Source organism: Oncorhynchus masou, chromosome 29 (genome assembly GCF_036934945.1).
Source record: "Oncorhynchus masou masou isolate Uvic2021 chromosome 29, UVic_Omas_1.1, whole genome shotgun sequence".
In the NCBI taxonomy this organism is placed as follows: Eukaryota; Metazoa; Chordata; class Actinopteri; order Salmoniformes; family Salmonidae; genus Oncorhynchus; species Oncorhynchus masou.
Window position 1 is genome coordinate 21,209,064 of NC_088240.1, and position 25,826 is coordinate 21,234,889.

Here is a 25,826-nt window from a genome sequence, read left to right on the forward strand (position 1 = left end):
TGGGTGTGCGTTTTCCTGTTCACTTATGGCAGTATACAGCTCATTGAGTGTAGTCTTAGTGCCAGCATCGATTTGTGGTGGTCTGTCGACAGCTACAAAAAAATACAGATGAAAACTCTCTTGGTAAATAGTGTGGTCTACAGCTTATCATGAGATACTGTACCTCAGGTGAGCAAAACATTGAGACTTCCTTAGAGTTCGAGGTACCAGCTCTTGTTTACAACATACAGTTGAAGTCGGAAGTTTACATACACTTAAATTGGAGTCATTAAAACTAGTTTTCAGCAACTCCACAAATTTCTTGTTAACAAACTATAGTTTTGGCAAGTCGGATAAGACATCCCCTTTGTGCATGACACAAGTAATTTTTCCAACTATTTTTTACAGACAGATTATTTCACATATAATTCACTGTATCACAATTCCAGTGGGTCAGAAGTTTACATACACTAAGTTGACTGTGCCTTTAAACATCTTGGAAAATTCCAGTAATTATGTCATGGCTTTAGAAGCTTCTGATAGGCTAATTGACATCATTTGAGTCAACTGGAAGTGTACCTGTGGATGTATTTCAAGGCCTACCTTCAAATTCAGTACCTCTTTGCTTGACATCATGGAAAATCAAAAGAAATCAGCCAAGACATCAAAAAATAATTGTAGACCTCCACAAGTCTGGTTCATCCTTGGGAGCAATTTCCAAACACCTGAAGGTACCATGTTCATCTGTACATACAATATTACGCAACTATAAACACCATGGGACCACGCAGCCGTCATACCACTCAGGACGTAGATGCGTTCTGTCTCCTAGAGATTAACGTACTTTGGTGCGAAAAGTACAAATCAATCCCAGAACAGCAGCAAAGGACCTTGTGAAGATGCTGGAGGAAACAGGTATAAAGGTATCTATATCCACAGTAAATCAAGTACTATATCTTATGCTACACTGGTGCCAGCTCTTTTCCAATTATGTGATCTAGTGGTGGTAAGCATTCTGTTTTTCAACATTGTGTTGGGTGTAATTACATTGGTGCTTACGAGATAAATCAATGGGCATGATAGATAGAGGTAGTCACAGCAGGTGTGATCAAGCCTTTACATCCAAGTTGCCTGAAGCTGAATGGAAAGTGTTATGTCCTGACCAGTTATTCAGAAGAAAATCCTCTGTGACTATCATTTACATACAGTGGCCTTCGGGAAGTATTCAGACCCCTTGATATTTCCACATTGTTACAGCCTTATTCTAAAATGGATTAACTAAATGTTTTCCTCAATCAATCTACACACAATACCCTGTAATGACAAAACATTTTCGCTAATGTTAGTAAATGTATTGAAAACACAAAAACAGAAATAACTATTCAGACCTTTTGCTATGAGAGTCCAAATTGAACTCAGGTGCATCCATTGATCATCATGTTTCCATTGATCATCATGTTCCTATAACTTGATTGGTGTCCACCTATGGTAAATTCAGTTGACTGGACATGATTTGGAAAGGTACACACTGGTCTACATGAGGTCCCACTGTTGACCGTGCATGTCAGAGCAAAAACCAAGCAATGAGGTTGAAGGAATTGCCTGTAGAGCTCCGAGACAGAATTTTCTCGAGGCACAGATCTGGGGAAGGGTACCAAAAAACGTCTTTAGTTTTGAAGGTCCCCAAGAACACAGTGGCCTCCATTATTCTTAAATGGAAGATGTTGGAAACACAAAGTCTATTCCTAGAGCTGGCCGCCCTGCCAAACCGAACAATCGTGGGAGAGGGGCCTTGGGTCAGGGAGGTGACCAAGAACCCGATGGCCAATCTGACAGTGCTCCAGAGTTCCTCTGTGGAGATGGGAGAACCTTCCAGAAGGACAACCATCTCTGCAGCACTCCACCAATCAGGACTTTATGGTAGAGTGGTCAGACTGAAGCCATTCCTCAGTAAAAGGCACATGACAGCCCGCTTAGAGTTTGCCAAAAGGCACCTAAAGACTCATGACCATGAGAAACAAGATTTTCTGGTCTGATTAAACCAAGATTGAACTCTTTGGCCTGAATGCCAAGCATCACGTCTGGAGGAAATGTGGCACCATCCGTATGGTGAAGCATGGTGGTGGCATTATCATGCTGTGGGGATCTTTTTCAGTGGCAGGGAATGGGGGACTAGTCCGGATTGAGGAAAATATGAACGAAGCAAAGTTCAGAGAGATCCTTGATGAAATCCTGCACCAGAGCGCTTAAGATGTCTGCCCCAGTCTAAGGTTCACCTTCCAACAGCACAACGACCCTAAGCATACAGCCAAGACAACACAAAAGTGGCTTTGGGAGAAGTCTCTGAATGTCCTTGAGTGGCCCGGCCAGAGACTGGACTTGAACCCGATCGAACATCTCTGGAGAGACCTGAAAATAACTGTGAAGCAACGTTCCTCATCCAACCTGACAGAGCTTGAGAGGATCTGCAGAGAACAATGGGAGAAACTCCCCAAATACAGTTGTACCTAGCTTGTAGTGTCATACTCAAGACTAGGCTGTAATCGCTGTCAAAGGTGCTTCAACAAAGTACTGAGTAAAAAGGTCTGTATACTTATCTAAGTGTAATATTTCCATTTGTTATTTTATATAAATTAGCAAAGAAAATCTAAAAGCCTGTTTTTGCTTTGTCATTATTGGGTATTGTGTGTAGATTGATGAGGGGGGAAAAACAAATTTGATCCAGGCACTGTAAGGTAACTTACCAGTGTGGACCCAAAATTAACACATTCTACACATTTACAAACTACCTGTTTTAAGTGTTATTACAACCATGGTGTTCTGTTATTACTGAAGCTTATATACTGTATCTAATAACCTGACAATGAGTAGACAAATGGTAGACAAATAATGTGTGTTATGCAGCAAAACACAACTATCCTTTTAAGGATGCAAACCAGTAATTTGAATCACTGTTGATCCATCCTGTTCTGATGAGATGGATGGAGGGATTTCTACAGCCTAGAATCAAGGGCTTTCCCAGTCATCTTACCTTTATGAAGAACAAAGCTAGGCCCCTCTTGGTTCTCATTGGCGAAGACTGAACTCAAGTTAGGGGTTATTTGTCAGACTCTCCTATACCACTTTGCACAACATGTTGCACAACATGTTATACCCCAGAGGTTGAAAATAAACCCCTTTTAAGGTGATATATCATCATTTATTTATTTAACCTTTAGGCAAGTCAGTTAAGAACAAAGTCTTATTTTCAATGACGGCCCAGGAACAGTGGGTTACCTGCCTGACAGATTTGGACCTTGTCAGCTCGGGGGTTTGAACTTGCAACCTTCCGGTTACTAATCCAACGCTCTAACCACTAGGCTACCCTTCCACCCCGTATGGCTTCATATGTTACATTTCTCACCATATATATTTACTGAGAGCAATTTCCATTTTATAACAGGTAATGTGCATTTATTTACAGTAGTGTGTTGGCTTAAGTATTTCTTTCAATGGAAATACAGAATATGTATAAAAATGCCAAATATAGCAAAAGCTAAATCAAGCAGAGATTTATGACTATTTAACCATGTTAATCATTACTGAAACATTTAAACAGTTAAAGAATGAATACATGATAACTAGATAAATATTTAACAAAAAAATATTAATACAAAAGTTGGCTATAACAGGAGTACAAACAAAGTAGTATGTGTATGTGTGTAAGTGTTTGTGTGCGTATTATAGTGTGTATTATAATTTCCCATCATTAAAATGTATCTGCATTCCCCAATGAAATACCTTCATTAATAGCACAAAACAAAACAAAATCTGTCTCTCTCAAATCTGGCAACCCTCATAAAATTCAACATAGCCTTGAATAAAATGCATTATGAAAGAAATGGTGTAATGTACACAAAAAAGTGGAGCCTTGTATTAAATGCATTATGAAGAAAATTGTGTAATGTAGGCTTCACGAAATATGAAATGTGTTATGAAGAAAATCGTATAGGCCTACTGTTGCCTACAAGTGCACCAGTATCGGGCCTATGGCTACAAGTGCACCAGTATCCCAAAGTGTTAAGTGAAAACAAGCATAGAAAACAGTATTGATATTAATAGAAATAAAAAGCACACATATGGTTACTATTATATTATAATTTTTTGGGTGACAATACTGGATTATTGGATTAAAAACATGTGTTTTTTATATAAATAAATATTGGACACAAAAAATGCAGTGTAGAACAACATTACCCAAAATGCATTGCTCCAATAACTTCCAAAAGATTGTTCTGAAGATTGCCCCAAAAAAATGTATTTTCCTACAAATTAAGTCACAAAAAAATCTGCTGGAATACTTTGTACATATTTACATGAATTGAGTGTGAAATTGTGTGGTATTTATACAGTGAGCTGCTGCAGTTATGGAAAATGGGAAAAGAGCAGGATAGCCTACAAATACTCATTCAGAAATGTAGCCTAAGGATGAAAAATGAATAGTCCAACAGAAATTGGAATTATAGGGAATGTGGAAATAATGACAGTGTATTTGGTTTCTGAATGTGATTTATTGCTCTGAAAAAAGACAAATTGCCACCCCCATGCACCCTGACTTGTCTGCTCACAGCATACTGCAAGGACTATCAATAGCCTAACCAAACTTTGGCTAATGCATTTCTGAGATTAATTCATTACATACTAAGAAATAAAAAAATGATTAGTTAAGGGGTACAATGTTATTTCAAACTTGAGTAGCCTAAATCAATTAGCCAACTATTATAGTACAAAAGTCAAACAATTTAAAATAAAACATTAATACAAAACCTCAATGTTTGTTTTTAGTGACAAATAAGATTAATACTAAATACTTGAACCTGCATTTGCCTCCGTTACTGTTTTCTATTGTAATGAAATTCATCTAACACTTCATAAAGTAGCCTGAGTCCGGCTACGTGTGTTGCGGATTAAAGTGCCTTTCCGTACTTTCAGAGTATTTCAGCAGCTTTGGAGGTTCAGGCTATTTTCCTATGAGTTTTTAGCCTATAGCATCGAGATACAATACAGCTTTTCCTATGGACAAATTGGACATACACTCCATTTAACACAACTATCGGATAGGCCTACAAACCAGGACAGATTCCGGGCACAGATGACGTCTGGATCGAATATAAATCCGAGAGGAGATTCAGCCGAGGGAGACTAAAAATACAAAATCAAGTCGACCTCCTTCGTAAAAACATTAGAAATTCGAATAAACCCATTTTTATTTCTCATGCTAGATTAGATTACATTAAAATTATCTTATAAAATATATTATATGTTTTATACTGAAAGATCCTTGAATATATAAATATATTGCATGTATTAAATTACATTTGGTAGCCTACTCCTTAGTCATTGTAGGCTACTATGAATAGACTATTTTCTGCCATATTTGTCCAGCTCCCACAGAGGGTTGTTTTTCATCACCAGGACTGTGGGAGAAAATATCAGGATAAACCACAGAGTGTAAAAATATTATCCTAAGCAGTCCAGATCGCAGGTTAGTCTATCCAAGTATCACAGTGAGGCTGAGCTCTTCTCCATGTTCCATCTTCATCTATAGACCAGAGCCCACAACTGAACAGGCAGAATGCCTACTATTGACAGGGCATTAGCCTACTCACTACCCAGACTGTCTGATGAAGGCCATGAAGGGAAGGTGTGTGTGTGATAGAGCTTGAGAAACCCACAGAGCATACTGCACATATATTTATTCTTTAAATAAATAAAAATCATTATCAGCAATATGAAACAAGGCACAGAGCCTCATAAATGACAACACATAGTCAAGAACCATAGCCAATCTTCCAGTCTCACACACACACACACACACACACACACACAGCCTTTCTGGATTGGGATTATTCAGAAGTAAATTCATTAATTGACAAACCATAGAAAACAGGCAATTTGATCCCCCCTTTTCCCCTCAGCAGAAGCCTACTCTGTGGCGGACCTCCTTGAGTACAGGTGCAGCCAGCTCCCTGGCCCTCTGGGCTCCGTGGGCCAGCAGCCTCTCCAGATGCCCCCTGTCCCCCCTCAGCCTCTCAATCTCCTCCCTGATTGGTGTGAGCCGCTGCACCACGGCATCCGCGACCAGCTGTTTGTACTTTCCCGTGTCCAGCCCCTTGGCCCACCCTACTGCCTCCTCTACCGTGCACCCCGCCACTGCCGCATGAATCAGCACCAGGTTGGACACGCCCGGACGAACCTCAGGGTCAAAGGTCACCTCAGAGGTGAAGTCTGTGACGGAGCGGCGGATCTTGAGGACGATGTCGTCGGGAGAGTCGGTGAGGTTGACAGTGGCCATCTTCTGGGGGTCTGATTTGGACATCTTGGAGGAGGGGTCACGGAGGGATTTCACCTTCCGCGTGGAGCCTGATTGGGATGAAAGAGAATAGGTCTTGTTAAGGCTGGGTTGTGTTGTGTTAGGCAGCGATATGGCTATAGCCTCTTATTAAAGGTGGATGTATGCATGATATCCTTGCTTCAAATGAATCCCTTTTGAATCATGTCACCATAAGAACCAGGTCCTGGCAGTATGCTGTGAGCAGAGAAGTCAGTGTGCATGGGGGGTGGTAATAGAGGGTGAAGAGGGGGTGTGAGGGTCCATATCCTGATAAGATCTTAGTTTCAGGGTGATTTAAGAGGACATCTTTGATTTGGTTTCAAAGACGCAGCTGATGATTGACAGGTGTCAAACTGCTGACAACCCCTGTAATACACACACATCTATTCATCTCAACACACACAGCATCAACACACACACACCAAGTCATCTTGAGGACAGAGCACCCCCCCCCCCCCAAAAAAATAGATTATCACTCTAAGTTCTCAGATAAGATGACAGGAACAGTCCTTTAATCAAAGCCCCATTACAAGCATGGTTGGTAGCATCTTATGCTTTTACGATGGCCATAAGGTTGGAGAACATGCTGGCCATGTGTCTTTCTGTCAGTCTCCATAAGTAGAACATGCTGGCCATGTGTCTTTCTGTCAGTCTCCATCAGTAGAACATGCTGGCCATGCGTCTTTCTGTCAGTCTCCATTTGTAGAACATGCTGGCCATGTGTCTTTCTGTCAGTCTCCATCAGTAGAACATGCTGGCCATGTGTCTTTCTGTCAGTCTCCATCAGTAGAACATGCTGGCCATGTGTCTTTTTGTCATGCTCCATCAGTAGAACATGCTGGCCATGTGTCTTTCTGTCATGCTCCATCAGTAGAACATGCTGGCCATGTGTCTTTCTGTCATGCTCCATCAGTAGAACATGCTGGCAATGGGTCTTTCTGTCAGAGTCTCCATCAGTAGAACATGCTGGCCATGGTGTCTTTGTCAGTCTCCATCAGTAGAACATGCTGGCCATGTGTCTTTCTGTCAGAGTCTCCATCAGTAGAACATGCTGGCCATGTGTCTTTCTGTCAGAGTCTCCATCCGTAGAACATGCTGGCCATGTGTCTTTCTGTCAGTCTCCATCCGTAGAACATGCTGGCCATGTGTCTTTCTGTGTGTATATATTTGCATCTGGACATGTATGAGAAACAGAGTGAGAGCGAGAGAAATGTTGAGTACTCTGCCTGCAAATATAACCAATGATTATACAGTGTGCTGACTTACTGAGCAGAGCACGTGGCTCAGGGAAGAAGTCTCCATAGGTGTTGTTGAAGATGCGGGCCAGGTCCTGAGCCAGCTCCAAATGTTGAACCTGATCTTCTCCTACTGGGACGTGAGTGGTCCTGTCAGAACATAAAGGAGAAAACCCAAACTTACTAAACGTTGTCTTAAATATTTTATTCATTTGAGGCAGCAGCAACACACAGACACAATGTGGTACTGTAGAGACTGAGCTCACTTGTAGAGGAGAATATCTGCAGCCTGCAGGACGGGGTAAGTGTACAGCCCCACACTCCCCTCATTCCTCTGTTTACTCTTCATCTGGGGAGAGGGGATAGAAAGAGAGAGGGAGAGAGAGCAGGAAGAGAAATAAAAGGAGGGGGAGAGAGGGAACAAGAAAATAAAAACGTGTTGGGTTGTTTTTAAGAAGGCATTTTCTCTTTACGAGTGAAGAGTGCTCCCACAAACCCAACATGGCTGAATTCAAGGGACATTTTCTGCCACGTTTGACATGAACTCATCGGTTGAGTAAACAAAAGGTGTTTTCTGAGTAGAACCAGAACACTGCTGGCTGTCCCTTCTTTCCCTCTGGCATCCTAGTAAAACTGCATGTGGCCAGGGAAATCACTGTCATTATGAGAACGATAAAACAGATCTGGCAGGTGAGGTATGAGAAACAAACAGGACTAAAACAATAGTCAGGACGCTGAAAATGGAGGAAGATGGAAGAAAAGCATTGACTTTTCCACCATTTATAACTTAACTAAATAACTGTACGTATCAGCACAATTCTCCCATTTACACAGCGCAGCACAATTCTCCCATTTACACAGCGCAGCACAATTCTCCCATCTACACAGCGCAGCACAATTCTCCCATCTACACAGCGCAGCACAATTCTCCCATTTACACAGCGCAGCACAATTCTCCCATTTACACAGCGCAGCACAATTCTCCCATTTACACAGCGCAGCACAATTCTCCCATTTACACAGCGCAGCACAATTCTCCCATTTACACAGCGCAGCACAATTCTCCCATTTACACAGCGCAGCACAATTCTCCCATTTACACAGCGCAGCACAATTCTCCCATTTACACAGCGCAGCACAATTCTCCCATTTACACAGCGCAGCACAATTCTCCCATTTACACAGCGCAGCACAATTCTCCCAATTACACAGCGCAGCACAATTCTCCCATTTACACAGCGCAGCACAATTCTCCCATTTACACAGCGCAGCACAATTCTCCCATTTACACAGCGCAGCACAATTCTCCCATTGAAATCAATGTATAATTTACAAAAACTCATGATTTGTCCCCAAGTAAACTCATTCAGTGGTTCTACCACTGTATTTCAAAGTCCACAGCATTCCCAAGCCGTTCTGTACCTTCCACTGAGGCAGATGTCTGAGTCGGGGCATACTGGTAAGACAGCCCAGGATCCAGGACAGTTCAGCGTGTTCAGAGACCTGTGGAAGAGAGGAAGAGACATCACAACCAGTCAGTCAACATAATTGAAGCCCAAATATTGTTTGTCTGTAGTCTTTTCCAACTGTATCCGTATACTGGGTGAAAAATGAAAGATTTGGACATAGATAAGCACAGGAATTGGAACGCAGTGTCTGTACAGTAACATGTTATACATTTTTTATTTGTATTTTTTTAAATTGTACCTTTATTTAACTAGGCAAGTCAGTTAAGAACAAATTCTTATTTTCAATGACGGCCTAGGAACAATGGGTTAACTGCCTGTTCAGGGGCAGAACGACAGATTTGTACCTTGTAAGCTTGGGGGTTTAAACTTGCAACCTTCCAGTTGCTAGTCCAACGCTCTAACCACTAGGCTACCCTGCCGCCCCAGGCACTGCTACCCTGCCGCCCCAGGCTCTGCTACCCTGCCGCCCCAGGCTCTGCTACCCTGCCGCCCCAGGCTCTGCTACCCTGCCGCCCCAGGCTCTGCTACCCTGCCGCCCCAGGCTCTGCTACCCTGCCGCCCCAGGCTCTGCTACCCTGCCGCCCCAGGCTCTGTGCTTCACAGCTCCGTATGGGTTTTGACTGACAGCCGTTCTGAACTTGAGTACCGCACACATCAAGAAGTTGCCCCCATCCTCCGGCTAATTTGGCAACATTGTCTTAGGTCTGGGTGAAGGAAATGCTGTAAATTACAAGTGCTCTATATATTTTGAAAGATAAGTTGAGGATTATAATAAATACCGCTTTGGTGTCATACAAGCATGCCAAACACCCATGAGTCCAAATGTGCACTTCACATTTCCATATCATAAAACGCATGTGATATACAGTGTCACCATTTATGATCACTATGTCTGATGTACAGTTACAAGATGACATGCTGTTATACTCTGGGTTGTCCTGAACAGAACGAGCCTGTTTGCAAACACATATGAATGGACTCATGACTCCATTCTATTACGATCTGCTTCTCTGAATTGCCTTGCGAAAGCCTGACACTAAGATTGTATTTTATAACTTAGCTACTCATGTTGGCAATAGAACAAGCTTTCAAATTATGCCCACCTGACTCAGATTGCGTTATATAATAGATCGTTTTCGGGTTGCGCAAACAGTAATTGTGTAAAGACGGGGATGCAGGGCTGTGTTCCAAAAGTGTGCTTGCTCTAGTTCCTTATTGGGACAGTTAGGAGAGCATGGTTATGCATATGCTTCCATATTTCCTCTGTAATAAATATTTCAATTTATCCCGATAGGCCAAGTGTAAGGGGTTCGACAAAGCCTACCTGTAAAATGAAAATCAAAGTCTCTTCTCCACTAGTCTTGTTGACCCTATGGGTCAAGTCAGCCAGGCTACTTTTCCACCACTACAAAACATACTGTAACTAAAAACCTTTCAGATTCTCTGGGGACAGGTGGGGGTGACACCTAGCCCCACCATGTGGCAGAGATAGGAACTACACAGGATTCCCCCCACCCCCCCTCTCTGAGTCTGCACGCCTTAGCAGGTGCTCTTTTGCCCTAGAGGCCATAGCCAATAGCCATACTTCATTATACATCGGTATCAAGGCATTAGAGCCATTAAATAACTCCAATAACCTAAGCCTTAGCAGGGCTGGTTTAATGACTCCCTCTCTGCACAAGGCTACAACCATCCTATGCTTCTCTCTTTCTGACATGGTCCTCTCTCAAATCAATGGGCCTGGCCAACAACTCATTGGTGTGAAAAGAAAATTCTGCTTCAGAGAATTAAAGTTTATTGGCACTGGCAAAGTGGCTGCCATCCCTCTCCATTTAAAACGGATTCTAAAGAGTCTGATTTAAATTTAGGACAGCACAGAACTAAACCAGGACTTTAAACTGAATGAATGTAAATAGAGAATTCCAGCCAGACGACGAAGGTGAGATAAGAGGTTGATGACGACAGCGTGAGGGACACACTGACACGGCTCTAGTTTCAATAAAATACTTTTTAGAAGGTTCATAATGAACAACAACTGCATTCATATTGAATGGGATCTTTTTTCATAGAAAGCTGAAACAAAGACTCTACTATTAATGTTATGGACTATGTCATTATAGGACGACTGATTTAGTCATTACACAGTAGATCAACAGCTCTTTCATTTCATTAGCGGGTGGGAGCCAAGATATTCCTATAAAACTCACAGCTTTGTCGATCTGCTGCTGTTATTCCAGTAAGAAAGGGTCTAACTTTACTATGGTCTTTCTTTCACACACACACACACGCTTTTCCATTCTCAAGATGAGGGCCCTTCCCTTAAGACACTATTGATTTCGGCTTGTAACCACTTTTTCAATGAAGTCAAGTGTTTTCTTTGGGTGGTAGTGGTATTTGTACATGTGGAACAGACTCCGGCTCATGTGTTCGATGGGAGGTCCCCTTCGCTGCCAAGATATGTGGCATGAAGCTAAACGGGAATAAAAATATGGCTGTGTGTGTGTGTGTGTGTGTATGAGGAAAATCACAGATGATCACACTATCAAAACAGACAAGGCATTTCCAGAGATAGACACACAAACACACAATTTAGGTGTCCAGGGAAAATAAAATGTAATGATTCACTTCTATTCCTAACACCTCCCTGAAACTGATCTGTTGAAGTGGTGCATATGGTTAATCTATCATTATCCCCCCTTCATGTTGTTTTCTCTGAAGTAAATGGTGTTCTGTGAATGCGTTTTCCTGATCCCTGTGAATTTGCAGAGCACACAAAGATAAGGATCAGAGTGATAGAATAAGAGTTTTAAAGCTGCTGCATTATGTAAACATTGAGCTTGCCATGATAAAACATACGTTCCAAAATGGCTGCTGCTCCAGCTCAGTCTCTTGTTGACATGCTGGGAAACAGATCCAAGGCGGCCTGCTCAGACCGCCAAGTCACAAAAACACTCTCAGCTTTTCGACCGGTTTGTAAACCACATAAGAATGTAGAGTACCAGTCAAAAGTTTGGACACAACTACTCATTCAAGGGTGTTTCTTTAATTTTACTATTTTCTACATTGTAGAATAATAGTGAAGACATCAAAACTACGAACACATATGGAATCATGTAGTAACCAAAAGTGTTAAACAAATCAAAATATATTTTATATTTGAGATTCTTCAAATAGCCACCCTTTGCCTTGATAACAGCTTTGCACACTCTTGGCATTCTCTCAACCAGATTCACCTGGAATGCTTTTCCAACAGTCTTGAAGGACTTCCCACATATGCTGAGCACATGTTGGCTGCTTGTCCTTCACTCTAAGGTCCAACTCATCTCAATTGGGTTGAGGTCGAATTATTGTGGAGGCCAGCTCATCTGAGGCAGCACTCCATCACTCTCCTTCTTGGTCAAATAGCCCTTATACAGCCTGGAAGTGTGTTGGGTTATTGTCCTGTAGAAAAATAAATGATAGTCCCACTAAGCCAAATCAGATGGGACGGCGTATCACTGCAGAATACTGTGGTAGCCATGCTAGTTAAGTGTGCCTTGAATTTTAAATAAAATCACATACAGTGTCACCAGCAATACACCCCCACACCTTCTCCATGCTTCAGGTGGTTACCACACATGCAGAGATCATCCGTTCATCTACTCTGCATCTCACAAAGACACAGCGGTTAGAACCCAAAATCTAAAATTGACTCATCAGACCAAAGGACAGATTTCCACCGGTCTAATGTGCATTGCTCGTGTTTCTTGGCCCAAGCAAGTCTCTTCTTATTAGTGTCCTTTAGTAGTGGTTTCTTTGCAGCAATTTGACCATGAAGGCCTGATTCATGCTTATCCTCTGCAGTAGAGGTAACTCTGGGTCTTCCTTTCCTGTGGCGGTCCTCATGAGAGCCAGTTTCATCATAGAGCTTGATGGTTTTGCGACTACACTTGAAGACTTGCAAAGTTCTTGAAATTGTCCAGATTGACTGACCTTCATGTGTTAAAGTAATGACGGACTGTAATTTATCTTTGCTTATTTGAGCTGTTCTTGCCATAATATGGACTTGGTCTTTAACCAAAAAGGGCTTTCTTTGGTATACCACCCCTACCTTGTCACAACACAACTGACTGGCTCAAACGCATTGAGGAACGAAATTCCACAAATTAACTTAAGGCACACCTGTTAATTGAAATGCATTCCAGGTGACTACCTCATGAAGCTGGTTGAGAGAATGCCAAGGGTGTGCAAAGCTGTCAAAGGCAAAGGGTGGCTACTTTAACCTCTCTAGGCTAGGGGGCAGTATATTCACGTCCGAATGAAAAGCGTTCCCAAAGTAAACTGCCTGCTACTCAGGCCCAGAAGCTAGGATATACATATTATTAGTAGATGTGGATAGAAACCACTGAAGTTTCTAAAACAGTTTGAATGATGTCTCTGAGTATAACAGAACTTATTTGGCAGGCGAAACCCAGAGGACAAACCAACCAGGAAATTTGTTTTTTTTGAGGTCACTCTCTTTTCAATAGTTTTTCAATGGGAATCTAGAATTTTAAGGCAGTTGCTTGCAATTCCTATCGCTTCTACTGGATGTCAACAGTCTTTAGAAATTGGTTGATGTTTTTCCTGTGAGAAATTAAGTAGCAGCCCTGTTCAGAACGAGGGTCGAGTGAAGTGTACTGTTGTGGTTGGGGCGCGTGACCTGAAAGTTCGCTCCACTTTGTTTTTATCCGCGATTGATTGCAGTTTATCCCATCTTAAATTTTATTGATTATTTACATTGAAAAATAACTAAAGTTGAATGAGGAAAGTTTGACATTTTTGGACAAAGATTACAGGTAATTTATTAGATATTTTGTAGTCATGTTGCGCGAGTTGGAACCGGTGTTTTTCTGGATCAAACGCACCAAATAAATGGACATTTTGGAGATATAACGACAGAATTAATCGAACAAAAGGACCATTTGTGATGTTTATGGGACATATTGGAGTGCCAACAAAAGAAGATCTTCAAAGGTAAGGCATGAATTATATCGTTATTTCTGAGTTTTCTGTCACGCCTGGCAGGATGAAATATGATTGTCTGTGTTTGTTTGATGGGGTGAACACTATTGCAGGTGTATGGTGGTCTGTGTGTGTGCGCGTGTCTGACTAACCTGTGACTGTTGGAAGAGGATAGATGTCTCTGGGTTGATGCCACAGGCCAGCAGGCTGGCAGCCATGTCCAGTATGTTAACCCGCAGCAGGGCTTGGTCCTGGGGCTGGGTGATGGCGTGCAGGTCCACTATGCTGTAGAGCACTGAGGGGTACTGGTTCTGCAGGGACACCCAGCTCTCCAGAGCCCCAAGGTAGTTCCCCAGGTGGGGCACACCCGTGGGCTGGATTCCTGAGAACACACGCCCACCTGGAGGCTCCTGGGGTGGAAGAGAGATTTGATTTTCATTGATGAGCTGTTATTGAGATGCTGAATTATCTCCATAGCTAGCACCTCTAACAGTCAGTGGGAGAACAGAACAGCCAACGAAATGAGCCAATGAGGCCAGAGCATGAACAACTACAAACTGCCAATGAAAGCAGGGCAGGCTATCAAACCAATAAGAGTAATTAAAAAAGGCTCCTCCTATTTAGTGTAGGTATATAGTCAGAGCACAAATCAAATTTGGGAGAGAGAGCGGTCATACTCAAGATCGCCATAAACCAAAGTGTATCAGAAACAAAAGCCTTATTTTAAAGCCATGGAATGGGCCCTTTCCCCTCTAAAAAAGAGAGAGATCACTCTTCCCTTTCTGATCTGTGGGTAAATAGTGTTTCTGGTTCTGCTGGGTTATGTCATGCTCAGGTCTGGCTTTGACTTACTCCATTGATACATGGCATCGATAAAGTCTGCTAGGTTCTGGCCTTGGTCCATTCCTACTAGATATGACATTGTGCCAGGCCTGCACCAAATACTGTGTTACGGAGGTGGCATGGAAGGGGACCTGGAACTTCACTTATGACTTGAGGGGTTTCTTGGCTAAATATATTATACAGCACTGCTGTTCAGCAGAAAAGCATAAACAATTTGCTTTAGTATGTTAGGAGGGACTGTCTGCCGACTCTGCTATGCCTGTCTGAGTTTTGGTTATACACAGTGCTTGAAATTGTATCGGTGCACTACCCTTCACACCACAAGCGAAAACAGGTGTCATAAAATCAATTCTGGATACCTTGCAAACAACAAAATTGGGTTGAAATCCTTTGCTGTGTAACTTGAGCTGCAATCTTTGAAATTCTTTTTCTTTTTTCTTTTTTGTTGGTAGTTACCATCTTGTCTCATCGCTACAACTCCCATACGGGCTTGGGTGAGACAAAGGTAGAAAGCCATGCGTCCTCCGAAACACAACCCAACCAAGCCGCACTGCTTCTTAACACAGCGCGCATCCAACCGGTAGCCAGCCGCACCAATGTGTCGGAGGAAACACCGTACACCTGGCGACCTGGTTAGCGTGCACAGCACCCGGCCCGCCACAGGAGTCGCTAGTGCGGTATGAGACAAGGATATCCCTACCGGCCAAACCCTTCCTAACCCGGACGACGCTAGGCCGCGACAGGGCCCCACGGACCTCCCGGTCGCAGCTAGCACTGCGATGCAGTGCCCTAGACCACTGCGCCACCCGGGAGGCCCGAAATTCTTTATCTTGACAAATCTTTAGCAACTTACTCTCAGATATTGTGCAGGTAATTGTACAGTATTTTAGGTTATCATAACTAATCAGAAATCCAAAACATTCAAAGGATTTTTTGTACGTTCAGCAAACAGCAGCAGTAGTCTGAATCCCAATCAGTTTCTGTGATGGACAGACAGCCTTCCACAGCCTCTGGGATAAGATAACAGCAGTTCCTAGACCAGTCCCATCCTGTTTGTCGTCTCTGTCTGTTCGGCCTATGGGATCAGATAACTGCTCTGAGACCAGCCCTCTGGGATCAGATTCCAGGTCAGTACGGGGCAAGCACTCAGCGCCAGCAGGAAGGAACTGGGTGCTTATGTCATTATTACTGAGGCGGTAATTTCAGCAGAGAGCCATTGATGCTGAGGGCCCCTTCAGAGGTGTCAGGAGTGATTTGGGTGTGGATGGCCTGAATATGGCTCATGTGTTCTCACCTCGCGTTGACATGCCAAATGCACCCCCCTACTCTCACCCTGGGGGAGGCTATTAGCCATGCAGACATGGTAATGGTGTTATTTGAGACAATCGCAGACTAACAGAGTAAACGCTAACTGCTAACTAGCCACTTGGTAATCAGGCTCACACATCACAGACGCCTGCCTGACACCTCTGCTCAGTTTAGCATTTGGTCAGAGAAAATTCTAAAACTTTCTTTAACATGTGCAACTACAGTTGAGGAAAGACATTAAGATATGTAGGAAAGTATGCTAAATGCTGACAAGGCGACAATATCGGGATAATTAAGGCAAAAATTTAACATGAAAGTGTCTGTTCTTTGAGGAACTTAAATTACCAGATGCTAGGTGAAGTCAACGATGCAGAATACCTCTCCCATTCGTAACCAAACCCCCTCAACCTGTCTCGCCCTCTCTCTGTGCATCTCGTCCTCTCTCCCACCCGCTGTGGGCCTGTTGATGACACGTAGCAGAATCGGTAACCTCTACTCATATGTGGGGTACGATGCTGTCCTACCACAGCATAGCCTAGGTGACGAAAGGTTTCTTCATCCACATCTAACATATGGTGATTACATTACACACAGAGTGACTAATGCCAACAGCTCGAAGGGTGACGTATACTTTCAGGCCATGTTTCCACAATCAGACACTTTCCGGGATGCGTGTTCGTATAACAGGTGTGTGAGTAAGAAAATGATGGAAATAAACTGAGGGAGGGATGGAGGTTGCGCGCGCGTGTGTGTGCGCACGCACGCACACACACACAGCAGGAATATGACAGAACTCATCACAGATGGAAAAAGTGAATCACATCTGACATCGAAACCACACTAATGACATTACAGAAATGCAACGCACGGCTTCTATTAAGCAGAAAAACATCAACAATCATCGATGGAAGTTTTGGAAAAGATTCAGTTAATTAGAAAAACTGTTTTCTTTATGACTTATTTAACCAGAGAAGACCTGTGGCCTAAATTCAACAGAACAGCACAACTCTCCTCCCCAAATTCTCCTCCCAGTTTCCCCCAGACCACATGTGGATCACAGCATATGTGCAAAGAGGAATGCCAGAAATCCTTATTAATTGTGTGCAAAGTACAGTGCTGTGACATCTTTCCACTGGAATGTTTAAAAGATGACAAATATATTGCTTTACAACGGGAGAGAGAGAAATCATTTTTAATTGAATGAAGGATTGTGCTCTCAAAGGCATTCCAAAGGGAAGTCCTCCAAGTTAGCACAAAAAGAAGAGTGCTTTCCTGACAGTCCTCCAAGCATGTTGTGTAGGTCTACATCACTTGAGCTACTTCATCTAGGTGGACTTCCAATCTCAGTTGAGTTGACTGGCTGCTGACTTGCAGCCTGTCTGTCTAAGTTTGTGTCCAGCCAGCCAACACCATAAATCACTGGAGTAGCTTGATTGCCATTGGGCAAGAGGCTGGGAAACTGATTTTCTTTTGGACTTTTCTCCTCACACATCATATGAGAGTGGCTCACTGACATCCCCCTCACAGGGCTTCCAGAGGACCGGCCCCTGCAGTGGCCACAACTCCACCATGCCAATTTCAACACTTCTCAGAGTCTCCACCGGGGGCACCGGCCACCTCCACAGAGTACCGTCAGCCCCTCCATGGGACCAGATCCGTCACAGCATGGGAAGGTTCGAGCTGGGCCTAAGCGGTGGGGATTAGGTGCTCTCTGGTCCTTGTGTCCGTTTGCCTTAGTCCCTCTCGGTCTCCCACTGAGACAGACACACAGGGTCCAGTGTTCACCCTCACCCCAGGCATCCCATTAAACACAGAAACCATGCTGAACCAACCTCTAAAACAGGCCTCAGTCCTGCCGCTCCCACCACCTCCTTCGTCTCCCCCCTCTCCATCATCCCTCTATTCTCTCCATCCCTCTCTCGCATAGGGACCTGTTAAGGCAGGCGACCAACAGAGTCCCACTTCAGTGAGCTATTGAGCAGGAAATGGTGTTTAATGTACACCCTCACTTTTAGAGGGTGATAGGGCAGTGTGTGTATAGCCTGTATCAGATCACAAAGTGTGAATGATCACAGAGAAAACACAGGGGTAGAATGAAAGCGAGAAGGAAGATATTAAAAAACCGAGAGAACTTAACAAAGTGAAGGAGAGCAACGTAGAAGCCAGAGAGGGAAGGTAGGTAGGTCTGGGTGAAAGAGAGATTATTTGTTCTCTAAAAAGGGGTTGTGAGGGGTATGGATGGAGGAGTGGGGTGCCCAAACGGAGCGTTTGATTAAATCTGTGGTTGACGTGTGGGACAGGTGAGATTGATGAGGTTCCTCTGTTTCATACTGTGCAGAAAGCGGGGAGGAGAAGGGAGAGAGGAACAGAATGTGTCAGTGAGGCGGGACAGGGAACAGGGCCTGCTCAGACCATGGGGTCCCCCGGCTGATTAATGGGACTGGAGGCCCTTCAAAAACAGTGCTCCCTGCAGACAGAGACCGACAGCACTCCAAAAATAACCAGGAGGCAGCCCAGCACAGGACTACCCCAATACAGAGCTATGGCTATAGTCGGATATCAGACCAAGCTTAATGCCTACCCAATAAAGCCCTGGCCTAGCTAAGCCGATACAGCTACCGGCCTAGCTAAGTCGATACAGCTACGGGCCTGGCCTAGCCTGTTATGGCTGCATCCCTTCGTTCTCAATTTCCACCTGAAGACATACCCAAAATCTAACTGCCTGTAGCTCAGCCCCAGAGGCAAGGATATGCATATTCTTGGTATCATTTGAATGGAAACATTCTGAAGTTTGTGGAAATGTTAATTGAATGTAGGAGAATAACACAGTAGGTGGAAGAAAAGAGAAAGAACATACGTTTGTGTTTTTATTGTCGTAGTATCATCTTTCACATGTACTAGAATAGCCACACAGTTAGATAGGATGCTGGCGATAATTTTGATGGATAACACAAGAGGGCAGCTGTAGGTGTGCAAAGTTTCAGACTGATAACTGCAGGAATAGGTGAGCTACATGACATTTAGCATGAAGTCGCACGGATGCCCCTCACAAGTTGCCCAAATGTACCCAAGTGGCGAAATTGGTGAAATTACCTATAACTATATACAGCAGTGCAAATAACTATATACAACACATCAAAAAGCAATTCTAACACACACACACAAAAAAATTAATAAAAATTAAAATAAAATAAAAACACACACAAAAAAAACATTACACCCCTTGGAAGTCCTCGTCACAGTATTTTGCTGCCTGTGTCATGTCCCATAGCAGTCTCTTTCTGATGTAAAGTAGAGGCAAACTGAACAAGTGGTGCATTTCATGCGACAGAAAAAGGGCACATGCTGGCCCTGAGGCACAGTCATGCCTGCAGTAATGAACTGTTGCATATGTACACTACTGGGGGCACAGGTAGAGTGGGCAGCTTGGCACCGGGGGCTCCCAGTCGGAGTCGCTATCACTGTGAAAGAAAACATTAAAAAAATATTTGTATTGTATGAGCCTTTTATCATCAAATAAAATAAACAGATATGTATTGTATAGAGCAGAGGGAACAGTCCCTAAGGTGAAGTGCTGTTCCATTCAACTCTGGCCACACATACACACACCCAAACAAACCAACACACACAAACAAACCACACATTTCATTGCAAATATATTTTTTATATAATATATATATTTTTATATTTCATAAAACTGCATTAGCACTTACCCGTCCAGAAGTACGTCCTGTCCTTGCAGAAACACCTCAGTTCGTTTGAATCATAACCCTCCAAGATTCCTCTAACAAAAAAAATCTTTCACTTTTACTTTAGACTTTGACTTCGCTTTACATGATTTATTCGCCATGATATCTTCAATGAAATCGTTGAAACTTCAACTTTCCGAAATACAGCTGCGCGTAAAAAGCCTTACAGCAACTCCTCTGATCGTCAAGGCGAGAATGGAGTTCCCTGTGTGTGCGATTACAAACAAGGAATTGTGGTCCAACCCCAAACGATTACATACTGGCGTTTACCTCAGCTCATTGGCTATCTACCCAGCTAGATTTCAAGAAGATCAGTGGTCATTGGACAGAAATATAGTCAATCAATGAAGCTTCGCTAAAATTATTGGTGCGTAAGGTAGTCATTTATCGTTGTCTTCAAATCAGCTCACTTCGGTCAATACTCCCCGCAAAAAACCAATGACGTTTGGCTGTGTTGCAAACATCCAGAGGAATGCACTGAAACCAACCATGACTAGATAAACAATTGTTTACAGGGGGGAATCACGTCAAATGCTCCATAAAAATTGATAGAGATGGAATTCACGGCACAAACGGTTTACAAAATGTTTCGATTTAGGCTATAAAATGGATTTTATCAAAGAAAACGGCACTTCATTTGATCACTGGGACCCTCAGGAAGAGAAATAAGAGCAAGATATCAGAATGTAAGTCGTAATTTTACCTACAGATGTGAATGTGTAAAAACTGTCATGGCGGAAAATGTTTGTTGTTGATTGCTCTTCTCAAACAAAAGCATGGGATTTGTTCTCTGTAATAGCTATTTTAAATGGGAAAACGTAGTTTGATTACCAAGATTCTAATCTTTTGAAGGGTGTAAGACACTTGCATTTTCAAGAATGTTTAAATGGTACGAAGTTGTATTTTTAGTTGTCACTCTGAAATTTCCCCCAATGTTGGTCCCTGCAAAGGAATCGCAGCCATAACAGGCTAGCTAAGCCGATACAGCTATGGGCCTGGCCTCGCTAAGCCGATACAGCTATGGGCCTGGCCTCGCTAAGCCGATACAGCTATGGGCCTGGCCTCGCTAAGCCGATACAGCTATGGGCCTGGCCAAGCTGATACAGCTACAGCGTTATTGGGCACACCATGGACAAATCAAGACATTGGATAAATTAGGTCCTTGTCAACAGCATTTGATACCATTAATAGGCCTTTGCATTAAGTAATGAGTGTTTTAAATTTGCCTATAAAAAGATTGCTGAATGAGTTAATGATAGAGTGGTGTAATTTTACTCCACAGACTAGAAAAAAATAATAGCATAAACACAGCAAAAATAACCTGGAGACACTTCATAAATGATTCAATCTATAATGATGGTAACACTGCGGCCAGAGCCAACCTCTGCCAGGAAACACAGCGTCTGTTGACTTGAGTGCGGCCCAAAAGCATGATTCCAGATACATCTTAATTAAAAACCATCAGACCTTCTGTCCAACGTCTGGGTCTCCACAGATTAAGACATGGGATTGGAAAGCTTTTAAGGCTCCCTGGGTATTAACATAGACATATTAGAGAGACAGACTTATTCTGTAATTCAGTTTAGGTACATTGAAGAAAAAGAAAAAATGCTGACATTCAGGGGAGTTTGGACAAATGGCTGATTTGCAAAGCATTGGTGGGCCTCACAGGCTTTTGACACACCTAATTATCCTGGATGGAGGAGACTGGTGAGAATTAGTGGGGTTTTCTGACAGTTTCAAATAAATAGAGCAATTAATGAATGTACTCAACTTGAAGTCCATGGTGTTTCCCTGTTCCCCTTTCCCTGTTGTGTTGGGCTAGGGAGCTGCTCTAATGGTTTTAGCTGACACCACAGTGAGTGAACTTGGAACTGAGCAGAGCAGAGGCGAATTAGAAGTCACTTCCTTCTTCCTGGAGCGTGGGGTTGAGATGACTGATATCATCCATTAGGAGCACAGATGAGTTAAGGAGTGGACAGAGGAAGGGAGGGAATACCATTTTACACAATGCCAGGAGGAATCATGGCTGCCCAAAGCTGCTGCCACAAGTCTGTACTCAGGTTACTCGCTCTCTGCCCCTAACAACGAATGTAATATCAGTTCTGCTACACCACACCTTAGCCTAAAATAGATGCACCATTATGGCCTTCTCTGGCCAGCTGTACATTCAAGTGCATCAACTGCCCACATTCTCATGCTGCAAAATAATTCAAAAAGGTGCAATATGCAGAAATTGTTCCGCCATTTCCTGGTTGCTAAAATTGGAATACTTCGCGTTATTTCACTTTATGTGACAAAACAAGCAATTGTAGAGAATTATTCTACCATCTAAACTGCTGTGAAATATCCTTTCAATAACCAAAAATATTGTATCTTCAGCTGGTGTACAAAATCCAAAGCAAAACTAAATTTAAGAGCAGGAAGCATAGAATAGCACAATGAACAGATCTACTGCTTTTTAGATTTGCTTTTAAATTTATTTTACCTTTATTTAACTAGGCAAGTCAATTAAGAACAAATTCTTATTTTCAATGACGGCCTAGGAACAGTGGGTTAACTGCCTGTTCAGGGGCAGAACGACAGATTTTTACCTTGTCAGCTCGGGATTTGAACTTGCAACCTTTCGGTTACTAGTCCAACACTAACCACTAGGCTACCCTGACAGATCTATAATTCACATTTCTATGTGAATTTGGTCAGGTCTCCCAAAAATGTACATTTTGCAGATTTAAAGTAAGTGTTAATACATTTAACTATTTACGTTAAAGGTCATTTCCAAACGAGTAGACAGATGCACCGTTTACCATGGATGCAGTCTCCGTGAATGCGGGAAAATTGCCTTTAAATGTCAATCGAGCTATAATACAGATCTTCACCTATACTTCAACAATACGACCTTAGTATTTAAAGGTTCCATAATTTTCCACGACTTGGTAGACTGACGGAGCTGTGTAAACACAAGAGTTAAACTATCTCACTATAAATTGTATGTGTGGATAGGTTACTAAGAAAATATGGCTACAAAAATGTGTTAAATAGTCTCAGATTTATAAAAGGCCAAGTCAAACGTCATGGGCTGCTCTAGATCAGTGACAGTTTATAGTTAATCTCTATTGGTCTGCAGAGGTTCTGTGATTTAACACACTTTTTCGAGCTCAATGTCTTGACGCACATCACACCTCGGAGCATTGTGTCCGGATTTGCACGCTGCCGTCGACGTTTGGAGAAGATTTAAACAAATGAAAACCAACACTTCATTTCTGATGTTATTTCAGGTAATGAAGCACTGCTGTGATGATGCTTTCGGTTCCTCCACTTCCATCTAGCCTTCCGCCTCGGCGCGCACACACCTCTCTAAAATCTCGAGAGACTTAGCCTTAACAAAACACAGATGCAGCGGCGGTGAGCGCGCATTCCGTTCCTCAGTACCACTGGCCAGTCATTAAGGCCCCACAGCTCGTACATCAGTTTAAAAAAATAACTCGGTCGTAACACAATAATTAGCATCCTTACTGTGCCAAAACGCAAACTATTGTTAGCGGATTGTTGTTGGATTTAACAGTCTATTAATTTATCCAAGGGGGCTCGTGTCATTGCAAGTCAAGTGTGCAGCGCAAGCTCAAAATAGTAAACCATCCTAGAATAAATGACGCATTTTAAGGAGATCAAATACGTAATAATTATAGACCTCTAGATTTGGACACATTTCCTCATGAAACAGCAGTCTAAAGCACTAGGCTATATCAACTGCTGAGCATTTCACACATGGCCTTACTCAATAGCCTACTCAGTGTGCAGACTTTTGTTCCAGCCCAGTACTAATACACATGAGGGCTTGCTGATTGAATTCATTAGTGGAGAGTTAGAACAAAAGCCTGCATGACCAGAGTTGGTGACCACCATTCTAGCAAAAACTACTACATTAATTGCCTTATTTAAGTGTAAGGTTTTTAGTAGTTAGGTTTATTTGATATTGTACACATTCACAGCTAAAATCTGAATTACATGATAGACAAGAAATTGAACAAATAATTAGATTGAGGAAATTGAAGAGTGATGGATTAAAAAGTTGATTGAAGCAGTTCGGGATGAATGGCGTGTGGTGAAGCACCATTGTATCAAATATGACAAATGGCAGGATAATACTACATTTACATTTAAGTCATTTGGCAGACGCTCTTGCCACATTGCTCATAATCTCAATATTTTACCACTAGGAAAATAATAGTAGGCAACTACTAGTTGCTATTATAGAACTCATAAAAACTATCGAAATCATCATTATTATTATAGCACTAACATTGAATTAATACAGCCTACGCGGGGGGGGGGGGATTTTTAAACAAATTTAAATACATTAACTACATAGTTTTCGTTTATAAACCATGCATTTTCCCAACAAGATAATGCCAGGAAGCCTTGCATCAACTAGCACTGTTTCATACCTAGGATAGGATAAAGCAATCCTTCTCACCCCCCCCCTTAAATGATTTAGATGCACTATTATAAAGTGGCTGTTCCACTGATGTCAGAAGGTGAATTCACCAATTTGTAAGTCGCTCTGGATAAGAGCGTCTGCTAAATGACTTAAATGTAATGTTAAATGTTCATGAAAATGAACTGTCAAAAACAGCGTCCTACAGTTATCTCCTGGTCTAAACATAATATCAATCAAATTTGATTTGTCACATGCGCCGAATAGAAAAGGTGTAGTGGATCTTTGTGAAATGTTCACTTACGAGCCATTTTCCAACAATGCAGTTAAAAAAATAAGATCAATTTAGAAAAGGAAATGGCAACACAAAAAAATAACGAGGCTATATAAAAGGTGTACAATAACAAATGAATATACAGTAAATGTGCATTTGAAACACACTACCTTTCCGTCCGCACATTGTCCAGCGCAGAAAAGTCTTTTTGGAGAACGACGCTTTTGAATGAATTGAAGGAGATATTTCACATTACCCCTGATCGGGAGCGCCATTTTGGAATAAGGAACTACGGTGGCTAACATAGGCCAAACAGCGCGTTCATAATGTACTCCTATATCGGCGACTCTCAGAAATGTGCCTTTTGAGAACTAATTTGAGTTGTATGAGATGGCTGGGGAGCCTGCATATTTAATATAATATTATTATACAATAATATAATATTTACTATAATATATTTACTCTAAGATATTTTTCACAGTAAAATTGTTTTAATCGAGGCCTTTTACTATAGATAAACTCTTTCCGAAACATGTAGCTACTTTTTTAAGTGGGAAAATAGTATTTGATTTAACAAATAGACATACATAAGTTAAAAGTTATAATAGTGCAAATGTGAAGATGCTGTATATTATATTATATTATATACATTATATATTATGTATATTATATACATTTTCAATTCCTATGATATTGTTTGTCTTTGTATTTTTAGTATGTATTGGGAAGGCACAGTATAGTAGACCCGACATATATATGTAAACATATGTATAGTTGTGTGACAGACATGTGTGGTTTCCTCTCTGTCTGAAACCTATGTCTAATTGGCGGGTGTTGTGTCTAGCCAGCTCCTAAAACTTCCCCAGCAGCTGCAGAACTCTGCCCCATACCTCCCTAATTACGAGAGGCGATATATATGATTATATGCTGAGGTGGATTGGATTTCACACGTTTGGAGGGCATGCTCGATCCTCCAAGTCCTCAGAGTTCAGACCCATTGTTTTGCCCCAATCAACATCTGCTCCTGGTTTTTCCCACCTTTACATCTGGCTGTATTTGCACAAATATAATTCCATATTCATTATTATTTCCTGAGGCGCTGAGCTCCTAATGCACCAGGTCTCTGTGGGGATCCTCTCCAATCTGAGTTAGCGGTTGGTGTGTGTGTGTGTGTG

At 42.3% G+C, this 25,826-nt stretch overlaps 1 protein-coding gene across 1 annotated transcript; it reads right to left on the reverse strand.

The window, feature by feature from the left end:
• Positions 1–5,697: 5,697 nt before the first annotated feature.
• wars2 (tryptophanyl tRNA synthetase 2, mitochondrial) lies at positions 5,698–24,928 on the reverse strand. Its single transcript, XM_064944246.1, has 6 exons — positions 24,822–24,928; positions 14,192–14,449; positions 9,010–9,090; positions 7,854–7,936; positions 7,619–7,737; positions 5,698–6,381 (listed from the first exon to the last, which is right to left on the reverse strand). The coding sequence occupies exons 1-6, from the start codon at positions 24,924–24,926 to the stop codon at positions 5,933–5,935; spliced, it is 1,095 nt and encodes a 364-aa protein (XP_064800318.1). The 5' UTR covers positions 24,927–24,928; the 3' UTR covers positions 5,698–5,932.
• Between the last annotated feature and the right edge of the window lie 898 nt (positions 24,929–25,826).

Excerpts from the sequence above, each read along its gene's own strand:
- wars2 (XM_064944246.1), bottom strand. The coding sequence starts at position 24,926 with ATGGCGCTCCCGATCAGGGGTAATGTGAAATATCTCCTTCAATTCATT. Across the intron at positions 9,091-14,191 it reads TCCTCTTCCAACAGTCACAG|GTCTCTGAACACGCTGAACT; the intron begins GTTAGTCAGACA and ends TCTCTTCCACAG. Across the intron at positions 7,937-9,009 it reads GACATCTGCCTCAGTGGAAG|ATGAAGAGTAAACAGAGGAA; the intron begins GTACAGAACGGC and ends CCCTCTCCCCAG.